Source organism: Sinocyclocheilus grahami, unplaced genomic scaffold (assembly GCF_001515645.1).
Source record: "Sinocyclocheilus grahami isolate Dianchi unplaced genomic scaffold, SAMN03320097.WGS_v1.1 scaffold92.1, whole genome shotgun sequence".
Taxonomy (NCBI): domain Eukaryota; kingdom Metazoa; phylum Chordata; class Actinopteri; order Cypriniformes; family Cyprinidae; genus Sinocyclocheilus; species Sinocyclocheilus grahami.
In genome coordinates, this window is record NW_015505271.1 from 3,946,547 (window position 1) to 3,973,363 (window position 26,817).

At 37.9% G+C, this 26,817-nt stretch overlaps 1 protein-coding gene across 1 annotated transcript; it reads left to right on the forward strand.

The window, feature by feature from the left end:
* The first annotated feature begins 168 nt into the window (after positions 1-168).
* LOC107587460 (tubulin polyglutamylase TTLL11-like) lies at positions 169-26,577 on the forward strand. Its single transcript, XM_016275250.1, has 6 exons — positions 169-1,424; positions 11,641-11,740; positions 18,164-18,317; positions 21,515-21,751; positions 21,993-22,099; positions 25,379-26,577. Exons 1-6 carry the CDS (start codon positions 903-905, stop codon positions 25,657-25,659), a joined length of 1,401 nt encoding a protein of 466 aa, XP_016130736.1. The 5' UTR covers positions 169-902; the 3' UTR covers positions 25,660-26,577.
* Positions 26,578-26,817: the final 240 nt, after the last annotated feature.

Genomic DNA, 26,817 nt, shown 5'->3' on the forward strand with positions numbered 1-26,817 from the left:
CAACCTCATATTCTTTCATAGGGCCCAAAATTGCTAGCGGCGCCCCTACGTCCACCGTCACAGTCATTCTGGTCACTGATTTTTCGCTTCGCGTATAGCTTGAGTTCAGTGCAATATGTTGCTGCCGTGTGCCTCTGCGGCTTCCGTCAGCTGCGTTGCGCTGTCAACAGGACCCAAACACCAGCAGCAACAGCACACGGGAGCTTCACTTCTGGACTGTCCGCTGGCCATCAGCAGATACCTTACCTGTTCGCCTGTATTAACTCTGCCACGTCTTAGCAAACAGCCGGTAAACGGAACGCATGCAATGTTTTCATTTGGAGACACGACGTCCGTTAAAAAGCGCGAGAGCAGTAGGTGCACTTCACCGGCACTTTAACTGACCGGAACTGACAGGGGATGCGGAGATGCGCCCAGCCATGCCCTGCGCTCGTCTTCCCCGTATTTATGCCGCGATATGTGCTGTTAGTTGAGAACTGCTTTATAGAGAATGGGATGAAGTAGACACAAATGTGTTTATATGCAGCTTGTGCTATTATTATAGGCGGTTAAGAACCTCTTTTTCCCCATTAAAGGACACCGGACAGCTCTTGTGCCCAGAGCCACTCCTGTCCCGTTAGATCGCCATCAAAAACATTCAGCACACTGTAGTGATGTGCTATCTGTCAGTGTTAATAAGAATTATATAATGTTCAGACTGTAATCATGGAGTCGGTGCGTCTTCACGCTAATTTATCGGGCTTTATAGTTGGCTTTTATAGGCTAACGTTAGTTTTCTGTTTTTGTGCCTTAGTTTAGACAGCAGCAGCTGGTCCACGTTAGCACCTCATGCTAGTATATTATCCTGACATATTCACCAAACCTAGATGACATAACAAACAATCCGACCATTAACTAACACTATGAGCGATCACTATGAGAGAGTGAAGATTGAGCTCCAGCAGATGAAGGAGGTGGAGAACGAGGCCGCGGCCGACGAGGAGCAGCTGTCCCCGGCCACAGCCTCTTCAATCCCCGCTGACGTTTCATTTACGGCATGGAGAGACCTGTCCAGAAGTAGCGTTAACGGGAGAAGTCGGAGTAAAAGTAGGAGCAAAGCAGACGGTCATGAGAGACAGGTGAACGGTAAACAGCTGGCGGATCCGACAGCGCAGAAGTCAGACTCTTCACAAGGACAGAGCCGTGTGAGCAACGAGCCAAACCTTCACATTAAAGGAACTGCAAGGCTTTTAAAGAGTAAAACGGCGGCAAACGGTCACGTTGAGTCATGTCTGAGACATACAGATGGGAAATGTGAGCATCATGGCAAAGAGGACGGGAGCAAAGCGGCCAAAAAGAGGAGAGGTGTGACGGTGGACACCTCCAAGGCAAAGACGTCTCTCGAGGCGCTGAAGATGAGCATCAGACAGCTGAAGTGGAAAGAGGTGAGAGAACCCGTTTCCTGACCACCACATAACCTTAGACTTTATCTATCTGTCATTCCGATTACGAGGACTACTAAGGTTGTAGCATGCCATACCTTGTTAGGCTATTATTGGATTTGGGTATTCTTAGTTAAAAGTATTGGAAATTAATAAATTCTTCAAGAGTTAGTTCACCCAAAAATGAAAATTAGCCCATAAATTACTCACCATCAATGCATCCTAGGTATATATGACTTTCTTCTTTCAGACGAATCCAGTCGGAGTTGTATTAAAAATGATCTTTGATCTTTCAAGCTGTTTAATGCCAGTCAGCTGGTGTTGCAGTGCTTCAGTCCAAAAGAAGTGAAATAAAAAAGTGTCTCACACAGCTCCAGGGGGTGAACAAAGTCCTCCTGTAGCGAATCGATGCGTTTTTGTAAGAAAAATAACCATATTTAAAACGTAATAATCTATTTAATCTAGCTTGCGCTCACTGTTGTAAACGGAAGCAGCTCTGGGCGGATGACGTATGAGGTCGGCTTTGCACATGTGTTGCTCAGAAGCAGAGGCGGACCGTAACGAAGTACATTTACTTGAGTATTGTACTTAAGTACACTTTTTGAGTATCTGTACTTTAATTGAGTATTATTTTTTCTGGGAACTTATGACTTTAACTTCACTACATTTGAAAGACACATGTTGTACTTTTCACTCCACTACATTTCTATCAAGATCCTCGAAGTAGAAAGTCGTTATTATATAGCAGCTTTGAAAGTCAGTGGGTGATTTTTTTTCTTCTCTAAAACGTTACTTTCTTTTTTTCAGACAGTTTATCAATAATCACTCTTGGGGCTACATGAAGTGATTTCCCAGCATTTTTTGAACACTGACCAGCTGCAAATGTGATATTTATTTACAACAATTCAATAATAAGAAGTTAATATTGTGGCTAAATTGTGTTTGTGAAAATATTACCTATAAAGCCACAGAAGAACTGTTGTGCGTCTCCTAATAAAACACAATAGGTGTTGGACTTGAAGCAGCACTGCAGACCATTCTGTGTGTGACATCAAAGTACAGCGAGAGCGATTAGACAGCATTTTTAAAATGTTTGTTTTGATGTCAAATAAGTCTTGCTGTTTTGCTTTTTTGTTAAAGCAGTGTTACTGTTGTAAAGTTATACATCTACAGTTGTGTTGCTGGGTTTTAAAGCAGGTTTGAATTTTCTTTGTTTTTTCCTTATCAGTCTGTATTTACAGGATTTCACTGTTCACTGATGTGGATGAATGGCTACACATAGATGTGTGCACACTGTCAGAGCTGTGTGAGATCACTACCATCCTGCTTTTGTGAGGGTGGGTAGGGGTGTTCAATAATGTTTTTTGTTTAGTTTTTTTCCCCATAGGTTTTTAACATTCTAAAAGCTCTTTATTCCAAATATACTACAAGCTAGTCAGTGTATTCAGCAGGTGTAATGTATTCTAAGTTGCTTCAGAAGTATTGTAAGTATTACAAACAACAATAATAAAACAGTGCATTGACATAAAAAGGGAGTATAAGGAAACTTTGCTTCCGTTGCTCCTGCACAAACGTTGGTTTTCACGAGACTCACCGGCGCATACGCAACGTTGACCTCATACGTCATCCGCCCGGAGCTGCTTTCGTGTACAACTGTTGGCACAAGCTAGATTAAAGTGATTATTACATTTTGAATATGGATATTTTTCTTACAAAAACGCATCGATTCGCTACAGGAGGCCTTTGATCACCCCCCGGAGCTGTGTGAGACACTTTTTTTTATGGATGGGCGCTTTTAATTTCACTTCTTTTGGACTGAAGCAATGCAACACCCGCTGAGTTCCATTAAACAACTTGAAAGATCAAAGACAAAATTGAATATAACTCTGACTGGATTCGTCTGAAAGAAGAAAGTCATATACACCTAGGATGCTTTGAGGGCGAGTAATTTATGGTCTAATTTTAATTTTTGGGTGAACTAACCCTTTTAAAGTCCTAGTGTAAAATGATTTTGTGTGTGTGTTTGGAGTTACGCTCTGTTCTAAAATATTTAATTGTCTAGGACAGGGTTCCTCAAATCTTGCCCTGGAGGTCCAGTGCGCTGTAGAGTTTAGCTCCAACCCTGATCAAACTCACCTACCTGTGATTTTCTAATGATCCTGAAGACACTGATTAGCATGCTCAGGTGTGTTTGATTAGGGTTAGAGCTAAAGGGGTCCTATTATGCTTTTTCACTTTTTTAATTTTAGTCATTGTGTATGTTTGGGCATAAAAAAAATCTAGAAAGTTACAAATCTCAAAGTCCACTCCAAAGGGAGATATTTCGTTTTTTTAAAAATCCCTTTTCAAGAACTACAACGAACGGCTCTTTTGGACTACAGCGTTGGTTTCCGGGCTTTGTGATATCACAAAGCGGCTCATTAGAATATAATTAAAAATAATTCCCGCCTACAGAAATTTGAATGGTTGAGGGATGGGGAGGTGCGAGGTTGTGGTTAGAACGCTTGGGTGGGTGAGTGAGTGCATCAGACGAGACAAAGAAGTGCTGCTGCAGAGTTAGTGCATCAGAGAAAACGAAGAAGAAGAGCTGGAGTGCTGTAGCGTCAACTTTTCAGCATGTCTGGAACAATTCTTACAAGTATAACATGACGTAGCTGGGCGCCGCGGACAGACGCCGAACGGTGCCACTGGTGTGCCTACACTCATAGAAAATAATGTATTTCAATTTTAAAGATGTGGCGCGACGCTGCGCTTCTCCTCCGGTGTGCGACCGCCTGAAACGCTGTTTTTTTTCACCTCCGTGCCCAAACGTCTTTGTTTGGGCTTCCGAAAGCGGATGATGTCAGGAAACAGTGGTTGCAATTTATTTTTTAACTCGGTTCCTGAGCATTATAACCCCAATTTGCTATTGTGTGCTGCGCATTTTACTGAGGACAGCTTCCACAACATGAGGGAGTACAGTGCCGGATTCAAGGGGCGTGGCAGTACTGAAACACCATCTAAGCTGTTCGCCAATCACTGGGACAGCTAACCAATCACAACACATTTTGTTTTTCGGAAGGTGGACCTTCATCAAAGCCGGAACTAATCGAGCCGTTTGTGCCAGGCTGGGGAGAAAGGTATTTTAATAATGTAAATTATGTGAAAAATTATGAATTTTTCGAACCACTAAGCATGAGAGCATGTTCTAGTACACCCCCAAAACAAAATCAAGACTTTGTAAAAGAGCATAATAGGACCCCTTTAACCTCACATCTCAAGACCCTTATCAGACCCACTGCAGGAAGTATAGTAGATACTAAAGAACTGCAGGAAGTATAGTAGATTATTTTAGTCATAAAATAATTACACTCTCCATTACTTTTGCATAGATTGCATTGTGTATGATGGACACAGGCACTGAGGATCAGTCTGTTTAATTCTATCTAGTCGGAGGAACTCAAACACATTTGGTATAGTATGTCTGGTAGTGAAGTTTTTCTCTGTAACCAAGTCGGCAAGTATATGATGCCTAGTGTTTTAAAATCTATTCAGATTTTAAAAACTGTAGTGTATTGCAGCCTTTTTATGCCACTGAAAACACTGTAACAAAATAGATTAGCTTTACTTTTTTTAATGCATCTGTGATTCTGTTACATCTATATTAGATGAATCCATTGGACTTATCTACCCTTTTTTAGGTTTCTGCAATGTAAACAAACACTTTCTCATGACTTGTAGGCTTAATATTTCAACAGCCATTGCCAGTCTTTAACCTTGTCCTTCAACACCATGTGAGTAAAGCACACATATGATTACACTTGACTGTCTATGTGAAGTCACTCTGCATTAAAAAAAGAAACCCTTATTAATACATTGATAAGATGTCAAACTATACCATGTGGTGCACAACACCTGGCAGGTTGGAGATAGTGAATGGGTCTGCTGAGTGAATGTCTACACCCCCTTCTACTGGTTTCCACTGAAATATTATGAGCCTTTGTAATTCAAAGCTGCCTTGTTAAAGGTCGGTTTCAAATTTAAGCGTGTCCATTATACCCTTTATCCTGTCTGCTACACCAAAGACTGATTCAAGGGCAGAAGGAGTTCCCACCTGTGGTTTTGAAAATGTTTAGAAGACTATCAGTCCTTGAAGTTAGAAACATAGATCCAAAGATCTAATTATGACAGTTAGAAACAAGGTATGATATAATCTGTAAGCGCTTGATACGGACGGTTTAAGACCTGCTACTTGAGCTAAAGAGCCAGAATTGGCTGTCAACAAGCTGGCAAACTGATGGCAGTTGTTGTCATTAACCATTCAATATCTTTATTGTGTTCAGCTGAAGTTTTCTGTACAACTAAGATGGGCCTTTGCGAAACTGGATGCTGCAATCTGTAAGGCAGATTTATCACAGTAGATCGTCTGTGATCTGAGGTCTGTAGTAACTGGTGGTGTTGTGAATATCGTAAACAATTTAGTTGCATTTGTGCATGTAGAAAAATCAACCATTCACATATTTGGTTCTATGTTCCTGTTTGGCTCTAAAAAGGTCTAATCTAATTTGCCATCATCTAAATCTGACTTCAGTGCATTTACATTTTTGATGTGGGGTTGCAAAGACAGATAACGGTCTAGTAATACAGTTGAATGCTGACTTTTATCATATGCATGTCTCCTTCACAGTGGTAAATGATTAAGCACAATCTGGGATAAACCCATATGCCTGTATTCCCACTGCTCTGCATGCCTGTATGGAACAGAACAGTAGAACACCAGTGCTTACAGTGTAGAGCTACATGTGTGGTTGTTGTAATTTGTACATTTAGATTAGTCCAGTAAGGATTTAATACAGATTCTCCACACTGCACACAGGTTAGACATACTCAGCACACAAGCACATACATGCACCACACAGGGGCTCAGCCAGACCAGGTAAACATATCCATTTGTCTGTAACACATGATAAATATCTAAAGGGGGTGTAGGCTGATGTGACCGGGGTAATCATCCTCCCTGGAGAGAGAGTTAACACCACGGCAGCTTCCATGGTGAGTAAAATTGAAATACCATAAAAGAGCAATTTAAAAACCTATACAAGGTTTTTAAAGATTGCTTTAGATTTTCTCTTCAGTGTTTCATGACAATTTCACGTGTCTTGTACCTGCTACATAATTCCAAGTAACTTCATTTAGTTAAGGCTCAAGGTGATTGGATTGAAAAGGCATGTCCTCGTTTTCTGACCTTCTCCACAGCAACTCTGACAGAGCAATGAAATGTTGTTCATCTTTAAGAGATATTTGCTAACCCTACAGGCTTAAGGTTAGAGCAATATATTATGTTGCATCAAACAGAGCTAAGGTGTTAATATTTTGACTCAAATTGTATAAACCACTTTGTGTTATTATTTTAAACAATTCTTCCCATTTCACACAAAAATTAAAATTCTATAATTATTTACTCATCTTCATGCCATTCTAAACCTGTATGATTTTCTTACTTCTGCGGATTATAAAAGAAGATATTTTGAGAAATGTCTCTGTGTGTGTATTTTTTCTGTCTATACATTGGAAGTCAATGGTTTTTGGTTTCAAACATTTTTTGGTTACCAACTCTCTTCAAAATATCTTATTTTGTTATCCACAGAATAAAGCAAGTCTTACAGGTTTGGAATAGCATGCGGATGAGTAAATAATCATATAATTTTTATTTTTGGGTGAACCCTTTAGGGCAGGGGTGGGCAAACTTGGCCCTTCCAGGTCACTTTCCTTCATAGGTTAGCTCCAACCCTAATCAAACACACCTGAACCAGCTAATCATTGTCTTCAAGACTACTAGAAGGCCACAGGCAGGTGAGTCATATCAGGGTTGGATCAAATCTCTGCAGGAAAGTGGCCTGGAAGGGCCAAGTTTGCCCATCACTGCTTTAGGGCATTAAAAAGTTTACACAAAGCCATTAGTGCTGTCAGTACACTAGCAATAATTGCTGGTCACTAAATCTGACAGATGTATATCAATATTTATCCAAAGAAGGCAGATATAATTGAACTGCCCAGTTTAGTTTTACACTGTTTCTATCTTTTTTTTTAATTAAAACGTAATGCAAGAAGAATGCATATAAATAGATCATTGTGTTTTAAGAGGAAAAAAGAAATGGAAACCAATATATCTAACGATCTATCGAAGTCATGCACATGAGAATTAGTGCTGCACAAAATTGCTGTACTTCAGATTAAAGCAACTGCAGCAAGTAAAGGTCACTTGTTAATTGTTCTGGTGCCTGTATTAATGTCTGATTTTTTAACAAATGCACACTTTGGTTTCACTTTATGAATGATGGTATATATGTTTTATATTTGCTACTTTTGACTGAATCCTGAGCCTCTGAAATAGCAAGGGCAATTTAAACATCTGTCGTTGTCAGGTTTCATTATATTTGTGAGGACATTTTTCGAAAAATTGGCCCTCACAACTGTAGCTATACCTGTAAGTCTGCGTGAACTCCTAATCTGATCACAGATTTCTGCTTTCCTCTGTGTGCCAACTTAAATGACCAATATAGAAGCACCTCCTTACATTCCATTAACCTGTTAAACAGGGACATAATCCTCCCAAAATCCAGCCCAAGACACGTAACCTAGCCTATACTAAGCACACCACCTGCATCCTGATTGATAACCTTGATTGATACTTGATAACCTACTTCACGCTCAGCCTACACTGTAGCCTAGTCATCATATACAGGGTCTCAGAAATGTATATGAAGCACAGTATAATGGACCAAAGCCTGAAACACTGGTCTGTACACACAAGCTCAAATGCATTTTCACCTGTAAATTAATGATGGTAATAACGTATCTTAACCCTGCCTCTGTAACTGACACTACTGTTGTGGAAGTATAACTATTCATTGAGAATATAGCCCTCAGCCATGATGTGCATACTATAGGAAGGAGTAGAAATTGTTTCCTAAAATAATTATTGGAAAAAAAACAGTCCTTCAGAGGTAGGGTTGTAACGGTATGAGATTTTCACGATATGATAATCATCTCCGAAAATATCACGGTTTCACACGTTACCACGGTATATATTAAACAATAATTCTTATCAGTAACAATGACTCTTAAAAGAGCAAGAACAAGTTATTTGCGTGAATAAATCCTTTATGACAACAAACTTGAAACCATTTTAATAAAAGTATTGAAGTCTCCCTTCTGAGAAAAAAAAAAACCTGTACACCTTATGTATATCTATATCACACTTTAACATTTTAATTAATGTTTTAAAATGTTATCAAATGAAAATGTACAACTCCTTTTATTTTTGGCAAAATTAAAACATGGACAAACATGATATTCTTTGAAAACAATGTTTAAATAATTTTTTTTAATATAATATATTATTGTTGTTATTTTAACTTTGAAGTACATTGTACATTGCTAATATATTTCTGTCATAATTTCAAATTAAATAGAACTTTTATTTTGACGGGTTGTAGCGGACCTTTGAGTTTCAGAGTGTAGTTGACAATGGTTTTTCTGAAATAAAACTAGGAAATGTTTATTTACGTTTTCTCTCAGAGCAGCTCTGGTGATGTTCATGTTTATGTAGACGCTGAAAACACCATTTATGTATGCGTACTTCAGTATGTAGATAAAAGGCGCAACTCAGAGACATGCAGAAACAAGCAGATTATTTATATAGCAGTCTGTTTGTACTTTAATATTCACAGACACATATCATAACTACTTTTGACTTATTCATCCATCCGATTGCGCGTTTTATGTGACATCCTCTTATACTGTAAATTCCATGTTCACGACTGCACCGGGATTCCCTCTGCTTCATGGAAATCATACGGCCTTAACCCTCTACCGCATGGTGTGGCCATATGGCAACATACTCTTTGTGTTCATATCCTTGCCACTGTCTCTTTAAAGGGGTCATCGGACGCTCAATTGATCTCAAGTTGATATGATTCTTTAGGGTCTTAATTAAAAGTCTATAACATACTTTGGTTAAAATTAATCAATGTTAGTGTAAAAAACACCTTTTTAAACCTGTGAAAATCAGCTCTGTTTTTCTCAAACCATTATAGTCCATGTTGCTTTAAATGTTAATGAGCTCTGCTGGCCCTGCCCCTCTCTTCGAGCTGCTCTCAGAGAGACTGTTTACTTTAGCCACATTCATCGTGAAACTTGCTAATGAGCACATTATTAAGAAAGGTGATTTGCAAAGATTCATAAAAAAACCCTGATACTCACTTCTTCTGTAGATGAGGCTGGATCACGAATGATTCGAGCGAACATAGATGCATTTAGGCTGATCGGGAGTGGCGCATTCACTTCAAAGCGAAAGTAAGGTTAATCCTCTGCATCTTCAGCCGCTCAGATGTCAGGAGTAAATGACAATTGCTATATTCATTATTACATCCAATAATAAAGCACCTCAATCGCTTAATCGGAGACATCTTGTCTTCCCCTGCACCAGAGTTGACACAATGGCGGACTGATGACAGCTCATTCAGGGCGGGTCTAAGGTAAGACACCAGTCCAGTCTTTGCTGAAACATTACTTTCAATCAACTATCGTGGGAGGGGCCTGTACAGAACTACATCATTCTGACAGGAATCTCAGAACAGCCTGGTTTGAGAAAGGGGATTTTAAAATAGGGATTTAAAAAAAAAACACTGGATGGATTTGTATAATTATAGGATGGATGTGTACACACACTTCCAACATACATTTATGTTCAAACAACTTGAAAAGTGAATTTTGCATCCGATGACCCCTTTAAGAGAACATTCTCGGTTCTTTTGTTGGAAAGAAAAGACCTTAGTTTAGCCAATGATGTGCTTTGGTTAAGTCACATGACATGCAGTTTTTTTTATGTGGTGAGATTTCTGACAGACTTCTCTTGTCAGTAGTTGCTGAAAACAAACTAAAACATCAGTAACAAACAAGGACCAGTCCATGTCACTTCCACAAAAAAATCAGACACATCACTGTTATGATGACATATTCAATTCTCAAAAACGTTTTTTATGAAATTCGTTTTTGGTAAATCATTCAAATGTATGTGTTGCCAAGCGGCAACACTGTGCAATAGTGGAATGACATTTACAATAGTTAGCTAGCTAGCACAACAAAAAAGAATGGAATAAATAAAAGCACAAGTTGTTGGAAAGTATGTAAAACTATGACGGTGTAAATTATAAGTGCTGTGTTAAAGCTTATAATAGCACCAATTGAATCAACACAAACAACATTTCTGAGGAAAAATATGAACTATAAGTAAACTTACACTTATTCTAAGTTAGATCCACTATTGTATGCTGTTGCCGTATGGCAACATATCATAAAGTACCTTAAAGAATAAATAAAAGCACAAGTTGTTGGAAAGTATGTAAAACTATGACGGTGTAAATTATAAGTGCTGTGTTAAAGCTTATAATAGCACCAATTGAATCAACACAAACAACATTTCTGAGGAAAAATATGAACTATAAGTAAACTTACACTTATTCTAAGTTAGATCCACTATTGTATGCTGTTGCCGTATGGCAACATATCATAAAAATATATATTTTTTTACAGCACTTCAAGTTAAGACATTCTTAGAAAAGAAAAAGAGTCAAATATTTTTTTCTATAGGTCTATCATAATGCGTGTGGTAGAGGGTTAACTTATAACTTGTTATTAATGTGACACACCTTCATCTGCACGGAGGGATGGTGTCCGCGAATATGAGCGAAGATGTTGGATGTATTGCCTGCTTTTGCAGCCACTTTGCGTCCACATTTTTTGCGAATTGGATCCGTCCTCAAGGACAACCCCGCATTCGGTTTTTTTTAAATATCCGAAGTATTCCCATACTGCAGATATTAACTTTTTTTGGAGAATAGATATCATCTCTGTCTCTGTCATTTTCTCCACTGTACGTGCGTGTAAGCAGCCGAGCGGAAATAAGTTGCATGTGCGCGGGTGAGACTTTTTTTCATTCACTTTTTTTAAACCGTAGATATGCAAATGTTTACGGTATGATAACTGCACGTTCAAACCGTCATACCGGTATATCGTTGCAACCCTATTCAGAGGCGAGCTGTTATTTTTCTGGTACAGTTGGTCATAAACATGTTGGGTTTTGCATCCCTGTCAAAAGTATGACATGTTTATTGTGTTATGATTGATAGTTTTACTCCTTTACTTTGCCTCAGATCTCTATCTTTTGATCCTGCAGTTTCCGATGGGTAGGCGGACAGCCTGTGATATCTACTGGCATGGTGTCTCTTTTCATGACAATGAGAACATCTTCTCTGGGCAAGTCAACAAATTCCCAGGTAAACGTCATAAAAAAGTCAGTCTTTAGAGATCTTGTCATAGTAGAAACATCATCTTTCATAAGTTTAATAGGACACCGCCTTTAACAATCTTTAAAAAAAAAAATATTGAAATGACAGTGGGATCAACCATTAAAGATCATTAAATGATTTAACTGGTACAATATTTGCATTCAAACTGGTAAATCCGTTATTACTAGACAATAACACAGGGTAACTTTATTCAAATTTTTATTTTAACTACATTTTAAAATTAGAAATATAAACTGAACTGGCTGAAATAATAAAAAAAGTAGACCTATAAAGGAAAATAAATGAAGGAAATAAAAATGTACAGGCACATTCGTAGTGGGGCACTTTTGTCCTCTTTTTTTAATATTCGTCTTCTAAAGGATAATGATTCAACCCTCAATGGCATGATCTGATACAACATGCGTAAAATTTATAAAATGCACTGTTGTTGATTGTCCTAATCTTATTTTCAGTGTTTAGTGATGGCCTCAGATGTGAGATTTTTTCATTTGCGATTACAAGCAGGTATTATGTTGTTTCTTACCATGCCAACTGCATCTCGTGTATGAAAAGTATACCATAGCAAGCCTATTCAACAATTAATATCTAAATAATAGCTTTGGTCAGTTAACCTGGCAAGCAGGAGATTACCAACATTAAACACATTCTTTAAAGCATTAAGGATGGAGATTGGGATGTTAAAGGCACAATATGTAATTTTTTATTCAAAACAAACAAAGAAACAAAGGTGTAGTTAGATGACGCCGTGACTGGGTGTGCAATCATGGGAGTTGTCGTCTTCATCCCCACAGCCGATGCAATCCGATGGGACTCGGGCAGAAATCATGTTCATGGATGAGCTAATGTATTAAAGATTTATTAACGTCGTAGTATAAAGCAGGGTGAGGCTGAAAGCTGTCGAAGCGAAACGAGGCCGCTGAACGAGCACGACACACGGCTCGAAAGCAGCGGAGCTTTTATTATGACACAGTAGAGCTGCCACTAACGACTATTTTTATTTCGATTAATCTATCAACTAATTTATCGATGAATCTAAACGATTAATTTCCCACAAAAAAATCAACAATTTTACTTAATATTTTATTAAACCAAATTAAATATACATTTCTATGAAATCCTTTTTTTAAAGCAAAAGTAAAGTGCAACATAAAGTGCAAGAAGCAAGTGTCCATCTCATAGTCCAAATCACTGAAATCAAAGTTCAGTATTATAGTGTAAGAATGACAACATGTCCACATGTTCTAGTCTACTAATAATAAAATTATAATAAAAAAACACTTTTTAAAGGAGTATTTACCTGAAATGTTATTTACCAGAATTAATTTTTTAATAAAATCAATTAATTGGAGATGCTTTTGATTATTAAAATTGAATGAAACCATTAAAATGGAACCCAGAAAATAATGGAAAATAGAATTTGGTAAAGATAAAACTGTAAAACTCAATTAATTAGACAGGCTTTTTGATTAATAAAATTTAATTTAACCATTAAAACAGTATAGAAAAATTTAAATAGAAAAAAAACTGAATTTGGAAATAAAACTGATTTCATAGAGCCCTATAATTATAATACATTTTTTTGTGGTAATAAAAATAGATGTAAGTGAACAATAGCCTTTAAAATGACTTAAAATACATATACAGTATAATAGCAATGAGACAATAATAATTTGTTCAAATAAAGTATCAAAAGCAAGAAGTCATATGGTTTTATTGAACAAAACTGTTAAAATACATAATGTACTATAAACAATAGTGCTAATGTACATTACACATTACAACAAAGGCCTGCAGAGGGCGCCAATGGCCTGATGATTGTTTTTACACATTGCTGCACAATCTAATACTTGTTTAATATTGACCAAGCACCATTTCATTCAAATGTCCACTTAATCTTTAATATTTGGCCATTTCTTTTGGACAGAACTGCTATAGCTACTGCAATTGAAAGAATATGTGGACATCAAAACGTGTAAACTCAGAGTGAGGGTTTGAGCTTTTATTTTGAAACCTCGATGTATTCTCCTGTGTGTCTCTTGCGTAGATTTATAAATGATTTACCTTACAAATCTGATGAAATGGCGCATGTTGCGTTCCCAGATGAACGTTATAATGAACCCAAACTCACAACAACATGCAGAGATGGAGTTTGAGATGCTCCACACATGTAAACGTTCTGTTATAATGCTACTCTGTGCGGTCGTCACCTGTGTAATAAAATGCATAGCATATTAAAGCGTCTTTGGCGTGTTTCCATGTTTTCTACAAAACAAAACCGGAAATTGAGGTTGTATGATGTCATTGGCAAGCGACACAATGACACTATAGACACGGTCCTTGTCACTAGTTAAAATTGCTTATTCCTCTGGATTTAAACATTCTTCTAAACCTTTGGGATAATGTAAGTACACAAGTCAGCTAAATATATAAAACTGTTCTAGTGGTTTTTGGATATTTTAATAAAAAAATCTTACATATTGTGCCTTTAAATACACAGTTGTTATAGTAGATAAAGACGAAAACATATATATTATATACACAAAAACTTTTATTTTGGATGCGATTAATCGTTGCCCAGCACTACTAACACTTTTGACCTGATTCAGCATGTGCATGGACCCACACACAATCGTGGACATACTCTAGATTTAATCATCAGTAGGGGTCTGAACATGTTATCCATTGTTATTAAGGATGTAGCACTATCTGATCACTTCTGTATTTTCTTTGATATATTGATCTCTGCTACCACTGATTCTAGATCTGTCTCTGTCAGAAAGAGATGCATTAAGGAGAACACTAGTGTGCTATTTATGGAGGCTATATCTTTAACACCAAGCATTTCTGCAGACTGTTGATCTTCTCCTTGATTCTTTTAACTCAAAATTAAGAATGTTATTGATGATATTGCTCCTGTGAAAGTCAGCAAGAAGACTGGCAGACAAATATCAGCTTGGAGAAAATCAACAGCAGTAAATAGTATGAAAAGACAATGCAGAAAAGCTGAGCGGATGATGAAACTTGAAATTCACTATAGCATCTATAAAGACAGCCTTCATGCTTTCAATGTGGAACTAGCCACAGCTAGACAGCGTTTCTTCTCAAACCTGATAAACAGTAACTTAAACAACACTTACACTCTTTTTGCTACTGTTGAGAGACTGACAAACCCCCCAAGTCAGATTCCCAGGGAAATGCTCTCTGACAGCAAATGCAATGAGTTTGCTTCCTTCTTTTATGAGAAGATCATTCATTTCAGGAAGGCGCTTAGCACATCCTCAAGTTATGCAGAGGTCAGAGAGATTCGACCGCAATATCAAAAAGAAGATACTATGCCTATTTTTGAAGCAATTGATAGCAAAATTTTGGAAGAAATAGTGCAGCACCTAAAATCATCAACCTGCTATCTTGACACACTTCCCACATATTTTTTCAAAAGGGTGCTTAACTGTTTAGAAGCAGATCTCTTAGAAGTGGTGAACGCCTCACTTCTTTCTGGGACTTTTCCAAACTCCCTGAAAACTGCAGTTGTTAAGCCCCTTCTGAAAAAGAGCAATCTTGATAACACAATTTTGAGCTATTATAGACCAATATCAAATCTTCCTTTTTTAGGCAAGATTATTGAAAATGTAGTTTTTAATCAGCTGAACAAATACTTAAACTCAAATGGATACCTGGACATGCCTTTATTACCAGCAGGGTGGACTATTGTAATGGTCTCCTCACCGGCCTTCCCAAGAAGACCATTAGACAGCTGCAGCTCATCCAGAACGCTGCTGCCATGATTCTGACTAGAACCAGAAAATCTGAGCATATCACACCAGTCCTCAGGTCCTTACACTGGCTTCTAGTTACATTTACATTACATTGATTTTAAAGTACTTTTACTCGTTTATAAATCACTCAATGGCCTAGGACCTAAATACATTGCAGATATGCTCACTGAATATAAACCTAACAGACCACTCAGATCATTAGGATCGAGTCAGTTGGAAATACCAAGGGTTCACACAAAACAAGGGGAATCAGCTTTTAGCTATTTTGCCTCCCGCAGTTGGAATCAGCTTCCAGAAGAGATCAGATGTGCTAAAACATTAGTCACCTTTAAATCTAGACTCAAAACTCATCTGTTTAGCTGTGTATTTATTGAATGAGCACTGTGCGATGTCCGAACTGATTGCACTGTATTTTATGCAACCCGAAATGATTGCACTGTATTTTATGTATAATCATTTTCTATTAAATTATCTTAAATTAATTTTAAATCAATTTTTAAATAATTTTCCGTTTTTAATGTCCTTGTTTCATTTTTGTGATTATTTTTCATGATTATTTTACTTTATTTTATGTAAAGCACTTTGAATTACCATTATGTACGAAATGTTCTATATAAACTTGCCTTGCCTTGCCTACTAAAAATATTAAAAACATAATACATCCATAAATTAAAAACTACAGCTATTGAAACCATTGCTGAAACTAGTTTAAACAAATCTGAAAATTTAAAAACAGTACTAAACTTTGTGACATTAACATTAGTTTAGGCTTCATTGCATTCTGTACTTTCTTTTAGAGGAAGGTTATCAATCATACAGTGTGGTGAGTATTGGAATGTTTGCACTTGTGCACTTGTGTGGAATGTTTTTCAGCAGTGAAGTCATAAAGGAGTCTCAACTCAAGTGCTGCTGACTCATGGGTTGGATGTAATATGGCTGTTTTCATAGCTGTATTGACAGTTGCTTTCACATGGTCAGCCTTTTCAAGCCGTGTGCCTGTGTGCGCACTGTTGAGCCATTGAAATCAAATGATCAAGTGATTTAATGAAACTGCTGGGAAACATGGCTCTAAAAGTGTCACGTTTTGAGAGAATAACGCCCCTGTAGGACCATAGACTGATGAGGAATGGCAGCCCTAGCTTCATTGCATTCTGTACTTTCTTTTAGAGGAAGGTTATCAATCATACAGTGTGGCGAGTATTGTTCACTGGAATGTTTTTCAGCAGTGAAGTCATAAAGGAGTCTCAACTCAAGTGCTGCTGACTCATGGGTTGGATGTAATATGGCTGTTTTCATAGCTGTATTGACAGTTGCTTTCACATGGTCAGCCTTTCCATGCCGTGTGCCTGTGTGCGCACTGTTGAGCCATTGAAATCAAATGATCAAGTGATTTAATGAAACTGCTGGGAAACAGGGCTCTAAAATGTGTCACGTTTTGAGAGAATAACGCCCCTGTAGGACCATAGACTGACATAAATATATATATACTATACTATACTATTCTGATATTATTATTTAGGTGGTTACTTATTTCAAAAATACCATTGTACATGTCAAAAAGTGTTTAATATATAATAATAATAATAATAATAATAATAATAAATGCATGGTATTGCCACAGTGCATGTCCAAAAAACATGATGCTACCATAGTATACACTACTCTTCAAAGGTTTGGGGTCAGTAAGATATTTTTTTCAGTAAAGCTGCGTTAAATTAATTAAGTGGCCACAAAGACATTTATAGTGTTACAAAATATTTGCATTTCAAATAAATGCAGTTCTTTTGAATTCTTTGATTCAGCAAAGAATCCTGAAAAAAGTCGCGGTTTCCACAAAAAGTCTAAGCATCTGTTTTCAACATTGATAAGAAATGTTTCTTTAGCAGCAAATCATCCTATTAGAATGATTTCTGAAGGATCATAGGACACTGAAGAATGGAGTAATTGCTGCTGAAAATACCGTGGTAACACTTTACTTGAAGGGGTGTGCATAAGACTGACATGACACCTTCATAATCATGACATGACACATGTCATGAATATGAAGGAGGGTTTATGCATGTTTATGACAACTGTCATTAAGTGTCATTCGCTCAGTTATGTCATTTTTAATGCAAATATGACATTATTTGACCTAACCCTACCCCTTACCCCTAACCATAGCCCATAACAAAGACATCTCAAACAATGTCATCTTTGCATTAAAAATTACATAACTGAGCTAATGACACTTAATGACAGTTGTCATAAACATGCATAAAAACCCTTCATATTCATGACATGTGTCATGTCATGATTATGTAGGTGTCATGCCATGATTATGCACAACCCTTCAAGTAAAGTGTAACCAATACCGTTTTGCCATCACAGGAATAAATTATATTTTAAAATATAAAATCTAAACATATTTTTAAATTGTAAAAGTTAATTTAGATTATAGTAATATTTCACATCATTACTGACTTTTTAAATGTATTTGTGCTCAAATAAATACAGCCTTGGTAAGCATAAGAAACGTCTCTCAAAAAGATAACATTTGGTCTTTCTGACTCTAAGCTGATAATGACTACATTTGTGTTTACAGACTAACAGGGATTTACAGACTAAGCATGAGTCTGTTACGATGCTGATCATTGCCACCATATGTTGCAGGTGTCACCTGGTGTGTTTGAATATGTACCGAGTCCAGTAGATGAAGAGGTGAAAGTGGGTGTGATCAGAGACACGCTGCGGCTCATGGACCCCGCTCAGAGGAAACAACACGCAACGTGAGTCATAGGCTTTAAAGGCTTATGGGACAGTTGATGATGTGTTTGTGTGCATGTGTGCATGCCTACCAGTGTGTGTTGTCATCCGCACCTCAGCTTTGTGGAGCTGAAATAATGGCCTGCTGAGCTGCAGTTATAAGCTTTTCAGACGGAGTAATTAAATTCAGGAAGTGCAGTGATGGAATTTCACACTTGTGTGGCCACTCTTCCTCTATCTCTCTCAATCATGGAAATGCGGACACTCTCATGCCCCATGAGCAAGTTTGTGTGTCTCATGCATTCAGCTTTTATTGCTGCTCATTGTACACGGACACACTTCAGTGTCTGGGCCTGGAGGGAAATAAAAGTCAAGCAGCCATTGGTTTTAAGGAAAGTGTGGAGCCATCTCAGAGTTTAATTGAGACTTGCATGTGCACTCAGAGCAGAAAAGACTCTCTGTGCACATTTTTGTTTAATATCTGCTAATTTAACCTTTAGATGTGCATTTTTAATGATCTAGCACAGTTGACTGGTTTGCGGTGTTTGAGAAATGAAAAACAGTTTAATCAAGGTTTTCTTTGTGTGTGTGTGTGTGTGTGTGTTTGTTGTTTTTAGTTCTTGATTAGGAAAACATTTTTTAAATCTTGAGAAATCATTCTGATCAGAAAACATTTCTTGATATTATCAACAGTTGTGCTGCCTAATATTTTGTTGGAAACCAAGATACATTTTCAAAGTATTCCTTGATGAATACAAAGCTCTAAAGAACATTTATTTGAAATATAAATATTTTGTAACTAACTTTATAAATATCTGTAATAATAATAAATGTAAAATCTCATTAGGTTAATTTGTGTACTTTTGTCTTAAAATATGTATTTTTTTTTCAAAGCAAAACATCTTACAGACTCTGCAAGGGGTAAGAAACCATAAAAATTAAAAAAATCACCAAAACTTTTTCTCCAGACTGCCAGTTCCTAAGGAGAAAGTTAGTGTGTCAGAAATACATTTACATAACCAAATAAAGAATCGCCCCTGTACAGTAGGAGCGTCTCTTATGGAGGAGCAAACATAAGCTCATATTGGCACAAAAGATTGAATGAATAAAATAAATTAAGGCCACTCGGAGAGAAAGTTCTTCATACTCAGTCACGATCTCTTTCATCTCGTGTCCTCCTTTCAGTGAACCTGAAATAACAAACCTTCAGCGACTGCATCTGAATTAACAACACCGCTCACAAACTTTTCTGATTCAAGCCCTTTGATGCTTTTTGAAGCTATTCTGTCCCGAGTACAATTGTCACGGCTAATACTGACAAGTACAAAGTCACTAAGGCTTTACGAAGCCAGAACGTCTTCACTAGTGTTGTATAATGACAGCCTATTCCTCGCAGGCCTCTCCAGTTATATTTGTGCTGCTCCTCTATTGCTGTCGATCACGTGTCTTGTTGGACCAGTTCATCTTGCACGTTTCCAGAGGCTTCTGTAAGCCGAGATGAACCTGAGGCAATGTGATGTTTATATTATTCTATGTCATGTATGAATATGCTCCCTCGACACTGTTTGGCTGTTTATAGAGCCTCCGGCAGTCACAGAGACAGGTGTGATATCTTAAAGGAATATTCCAGGTTCAGTACAAGTTAAGCTCAGTTCCCCCCAAACAACTTTTCTGGGAGTATGCAAGTTTGATGAGCGGTTACAAAATTCTCTGGAAAAATTCGATGGCAGCAATAAATACACTTGTACAGCACAGTGATATATTTATGACAAACTCACAAAAATTACATAGTTGCTTTAAGTTTGTGTAACAAAAAAAGCCCCCTTTAGATTGTGAAGATGGTCACCTCACGAAAGTTGATGCATTTGTGCAAGTCGTGCTAAAGGTTGTATGTGAGAGAGAAGTGTGTTAGTTAAGTCATATCTCGTTAGTGCTCGTCGTTAGTACTTTTACCCTGTAATTCTCAAGCCGCAGCCTTCTGCTCAGAAGCCATGAAGTACATCTACTTGGACTGAAAGTGCAGAGCTACTTGCACCACTGCTGAACTGCAGTAATAATCGACAGGCCATCTGGGCTCAGTGCATGTATTAGAGGACTGCAGTTCGCTCGGTTGGTTTTGTGATCGTTAAATAATTGTTTTTCATTATGTTGTCCTTGGGTAAGTGAGAGAGAAAGAGGGATTTAATGAGAGCAAATTATAAGGCTTTTGGTTTGTGATGCTATTCACTGAGGATTTCGGGTTTTTTATTTATTTTTGTAGTCCATTGGTTTGAAGTCCTCCATTCTCCTACTTGACAGATTTTCTTTTAGGCATTATGCTGTTATCACAAAATCAATCCACAAACTTTACAGATGATTTGAGTGTTTATTGTTCTTATTTAGCCATTTTTTAAGTGACCTTGACTTTTTTACCCCTCATTTACTGTCTAAAATGTGACAAATTATACAATAGATACAATAATAATAATACAATACAATATTCTGTAAGGGAACGAGAGGAAGAGAGTAACTTATAATTAAAATGGTTAAAGTTTACTTTATACATATACTATAATTTACCAAAGGTGTTTATGAAGTTGTAAAATGTAATATTAGTTAAAACTATAACATAAAACAGACTTTTGTTTTGCAAATAGTTTTTTTTTTTTTTAAATATTCATAGTCTTTCAAATGTTTATCTATTTTTCTGTTACTTGTAGAAAGGGCAAGGGCAAGGGCAAGTAAAATATATTATATAAATACATATGTGACCCTGGAGCACAAAACCAGTCTTAAGTCGCTGGGGTATATTTGTAGCAATAGCCAAAAAAAAACATTGTATGGGTCAAAATTATCGATTTTTCTTTTATGCCAAAAATCATTAGGATATTAAGTAAAGATCATGTTCCATGTTCCATATATTACAACTTAATTTTTGATTAGTAATATGCATTGCTAAGAACTTAATTTGGACAACTTTAAAGGCGATTTTCTCTAAATCTTGATTTTTTTTGCACCCTCAGATTCCAGATTTTCACATAGTTGTATCTCGGCCAAATATTGTCCTATCCTAACAAACCATACATCAATGGAAAGCTTATTTATTCTTGTATAAAGATGTATAAATCTCAATTTATGTGAAAAATTTACCCTTATGACTGGTTTTGTGGTCCAGGGTCACACATTATAAAAATAATAATAAAATGTGTGTGTGTTGAGATTAACCTTTCTGTGCCAACAGGTCAAATACAGGGGGCGGTTCACCAGAAGAAGCTATTGTTGTGGAGACAGGAAGTGATGAGAAAGAAGGCATGGCGGATTCTATTTCATCTTTGTGTTTAAAGCAAGTCTTCCCTAAATACACCAAGCAGTTTCAGTACTTGCGGGTCGTGGAACGCATCGCTGCCCTTTTCCTGCGCTTCCTTGGTGTCAAAGGAACCATGAGACTGGGTCCGACCAGCTTTCGCACCTTCATCAGGCAAGTCATTAGTTCTTGTCGCTCTGGTAGAGCGTGGCATTAGCAAAGCCAGGGTCATGCTGGTAAAATGTAAAGCTTGAAAGCAATATCTGCAAAATGAATACATGCAAATGTAACAAAAACACATTACATATATCATTATGGCTAAATGAAATGGAATCAGTGTGATTCTGCCTCCATAGTGTCAGAATAAGGCAACAATCAGGTATCACGTACCACATTAATCGAGCGTCTCCTTTAGGAACTGCAAGCTGAGTAACAGCAGCTTCTCGATGGCTTCAGCGGACATCCTGTACATCGACATCACCCGTCGCTGGGCTGCAATGCTCCCCGACTCCAGAGAGGCAGGCAAGCGGCCCACCAATCATGATGCAATTTACAGCACATCTTCACTCCCGAGGCCAACACACAATCAAAAAGCTGTTAAACAGCCTCCGATAAAAGACACATTTGCAACTATTCATCATAGCGCATTTCCCCTTGCATGCAGTCATAAATGAGATCGTCAGGGGAGATAATTGACAAATAAATTCACTTCTTCGTTCATTTGCTCAGTACTTGTAAATTGGAAAAATAGATGGCCAATCAATTAATGCCACATAACCAAATTTTCAAGTTCTGCCTCAATCTTTCCTATTTACATTTTTTTTTCTCTTTAACTTTGAAAAGATACTTTGGTAAATGGGAATATGTGTGTGTGTGTGTGTGTGTGTGTGTTAAAGCTAACGTGCCCACAAGTCATTTCTGCTTTTAAATGAGCACTGGTAATATTCTTTGTGATGGTGCATTAGGTTGGGTCATGCTAGCATCGTTTTCTTGGAGGAACGTATGAAATGAATAATGCATGCCAGGCCATGCTTCTCCTAATCAAACGAGAGAATGAATATATACTTGAGTCTCTGTGCTCCTAAATGGCCAGAGTGGAATGATGTGAGCTGAATTCTGGAACGTTTCGGAAGGTTGCACTGAATTTGGTCATTAGGTCCTCGCAGCAGGGTATCAACACACATACTCACAGAAGGCAGACTGTGTGGCGAGAGGAAAGTAATAACTGGTGGATAAGGTTGATGTTTATAAATAATAGAAGTGGCTGCTTAGAAGGAGGGAATCGAACTGTTTGTCCCCGAGGAGGAAGAGGAGAGATAGCGCTGCCATGCTCTTCATTAATAGTAATACATTTACTTTTGAGGAATGCCGACTTGACACTCGGACAGAATGCCTAAAGACGGAATCTTTACCCTCCTGTCCATCCCAGAGTTCAGTCTGCTTCATTTGACATGATAATGCTGAATTCTTTCAGCGCTCCTCATTAGTCTGCTTAATGAAACCCATTTCCTCCTTCTGGAGAACAGCATTGCTTATTAATTGTGGCCATCCGTTCTCAATGTACACATATTTCTGACCAGCACAGCAGGCCACCTCGCTTTTCTCTCTAGATGTTTTTCACGGCTCCATCTTGGCCGCAGCGAGGGCTCATTAACGCTCCGTATATGTAGTCAGACAAGTGATCTGCATCCACTTTCAGACTCAAACCCCCTGAGGGTCCCAGGGACCCTTAATATCAAGTGCCTTCCTGTTGAAATGTGTAGAGAATTTCACTGCTCTCTCTCTCTCTTCAAGTTTTTCTCTTTAGAAAGAAGCCGTCTGTATTTCTCTCCCTCGGCTCTCAGGTTTAGACGTGACCTTGAGAAATTTGCCACTGATGATTTGAGCTTGCAGATGACGTTTTTAGCAGGAACATAAATGTACTGTAATTATGTTTTCATCAGCGTGGAGATATGACTGCGCTAAATAACACAGATGAAGCCCTATTAATGAATAAACAAGCAGAAGGGAAAATCTGCCAAATGTACAATTCTGAATGTAGCCTCTTAAAGCTCAGAATTAATGTCACTGACTGCGTTTTCTTCAAATCTCTCAGTATACTATTGAAATGATAACTGCATGTTTTGTCTTGGTTTATTTGGAATTACTATTGCTCGAACTGTATACTCATAATATTGCTAAAATAACTCACTTCATGTAAATTTCAGCTGTAGTTGGCAGATAAAATGGACAACAAAGTCCCATAGACTTGAATTAAAGGAAGAATCTGATATCACAGTCCCTGTAAATTCGGCTTGAAAATTAACTTCTCCTACAGAATCAGTTTTATACATGTTATTGATATTATTGTTATTACAATGCACGTTTAATTTTTTTACCTCGTAATTAACACATCTTAATAAGAATGTCATAACTCAATCATCTGGTGAACTGAGATTTCTCTCTGCTGACGTATGCCTGACTTCTCTATGCAAGCTGTCATTCATCTCATTTTTGAGCGCAACACCCACATCTCAAAATCCAATCAGCAACTGATGAATAAGTTCCTGCTCTACATTTTTTCACTAAACTATTACACTTGATTGTGTCACAACATGAAAGAAAAGATCTATCGACACTTCCATTTCAAAAAATAAAACCATATTTTTCAGACCAGTCCAGCTAATGCATGATCAACTTCGACAGTAAACAAACACAGTTGTCTTCTTTAAAGGGGTCATATGATGCGATTTAAATTTTTGCTTTCTCTTTGGAGTGTTACAAGCTCTTGGTGCATAAAGAAGATCTGTAAAGTTGCAGAGACTAAAGTCTCAAATCCAAAGAGATATTCTTTATAAAAGTTCAGAGTTAACCACGCCTACCTAAAACTGCTCGTTCTAACACGCCCCCACATGTCTACATCACGATGTGGGAAGATTTGCATAACGCCTCCCAAATGTTCACGCAAAGAAAGAAGGCGTAACTTTTATTCTCACTGTAGTATTGTTGTTGCCGCCGCTGCCATGTCGTGAAGACGCTGTGTTTCGTTGTGAAAGCAAAACTACTTTGTTTGTTCTTCCAAAAGAGGACGATATCCGCTTCGTCATGCCTAGAGCTGATCTGTGCTGGTCGCTGAGGAAATACATCAACTTCGCGCTGTGGATCGCCGGATCGGCTTACACCGTGGACGAAGCGGAGTCCAGCCCGGGGTTGTCACATGTGGTTGCCGCAAGCCCACCGGGCGCTCCTTCGTCGTCAAATCCGCCGGCCACACCGTTCTCAAGCCCGCCCGCCTCCGCTCACTCTAGCCGCCGACCTCCGCTCACATGCAGACATGGTTTTATGTTTACGCGGCGCGATGGAATGCGTAAAAAGACAGTATAAGTCATTATAATCCGTAATTATGTCCCCACTGGATGTAACAAATGCCTCGTTTGTAATGGGTTTTCATGTTTTTGAATCGTCACTCCGGCCGGACAGGGCATCACAGTATGGTAAGGGGCGTAAAATTTCCGTCACACGCTTGAGGTTTTTCAGCCAATCACAACGCACTGGATAGCTGGCCAATCAGAGCACACCTCGCTTTTCAGAACGATGAGCTTTGTAAAAATCTATGCGTTTCAGAAAGGCGGGGCATAGAGCAGAAACAATAATGTACAGTATTTGGAAAATAATGTTTTTTGAACTTTAAACCGCATAAACACATTTCATTACACCAAATACACAAAATAATGTTCTTTTTAGCAACATCATATGACCCATTTAAGAAAGTGATTGTTTTTTTTTTGAGCATCAAGTAAAACAAAGCTCTCTCTCTTTCAGGAATGTGCCTTCAGGCGTTTATTGAGGCCTTCTTTTACCTGGCAGCACGCAGGTTCAAGGCTTTACCTCTGCGGGAGCAGGTGCTCTTGCTGCTGGAGGTGTGTGAGGGGGCCCTCGAGGGCCAGAGCCACAGTGAGAAGCCACGGCCACACCGATCGCACACAAACACAAACCCCGCCTCTTCTCAAACATCAGCGCCAACCACGTTCAGCTCCCCTGCACTGACACGCCGACGCCACCGGCCGCTGCAACTCTCTGCTAAAGCAAACACAGAGAACTGACAATCTCACACATGCAAACAAACACTTCCATGTCTTCTGAGGAACTTCCAGAGCTTTTGAATAAATAAACAAAGAAGGTAGAATAATGAACCGAATTTCATAACATATAGAAGCCAGGATAGAAGAGGACCTTAAATCATTCACTCTTACCTCTGTGCAATATAGCTCAAGTTGAATTGTATATAGACCGCTCAGATAAAGATATTTCTTTCACCAAACTACACAGGCAAAAGTAACTGAAGATGTTCATTAGTGTGTTCTGATGCCAGTACACTGATACTCAAGACACTTGTTTCAGTGCTAAATGTGCGGACAGCATGTGCACGAGCATGTGACTAGTCGCGTTGCTCATACAGTATGCTTACTTTCAGGTAATATGGGTAGTATTTGTGTTAATCAATCACTGCAGGGATTAATGTCACGAGATTCAGTGTTTCTTAAAGGGACGAAATGTTGTCATAACTTCAGAAAAGCAGCTAATTTTCTCAACTGGCCACCTTGAACTGACAAGGCAGAACAACACGGTGGCCTTTTGTTAGGAAATGGTGTTAACACCAGGACATGGCACCAAGTGCACTCAAAGTTTACTAAGTTGTTTTATTTATACCCGTAGAGATGTATTTATTGTTTTACACTTAACTGAGTCATTCTCTGTAGCTTTGAACTGACTGAATTGCTCTTGCATGTAGAAATTATGACAGAAGGGGAAAGCAGGGGGTTTGCTGTGGTTTAATGCAAGTGGACATCTCACAAGATTAGCACATATTTACACAGATCATTTAACCCTCATTTAATATCACATTGCAACTGCAGGCATCTACATACAAATTAGGCTCGACTGAGATGTACTTTTTATGTTGAATAAACATTGCATTTAAAATATTATTTTGTATGTTTTTACTTTTTCAGTTACAAATGCATGCACACATATACACTATCATTCAAAATATATATTTTTTATATTTTGAAAACAAGTCTCCAATTCTTAGCAAGGTATTTTTATTCCCGATGACAAAGCTACATTTTCAGCAGTCATTATTACTCCAGTCTACAGCGTCCTTCAGAAAGCATTTTAATACGTTGATTTGGTGCTCAAGAAATATTATTTTTAACAATGCTGAAAAGTGTTGGGCTGCTTATTTTTTGTATTTATATACA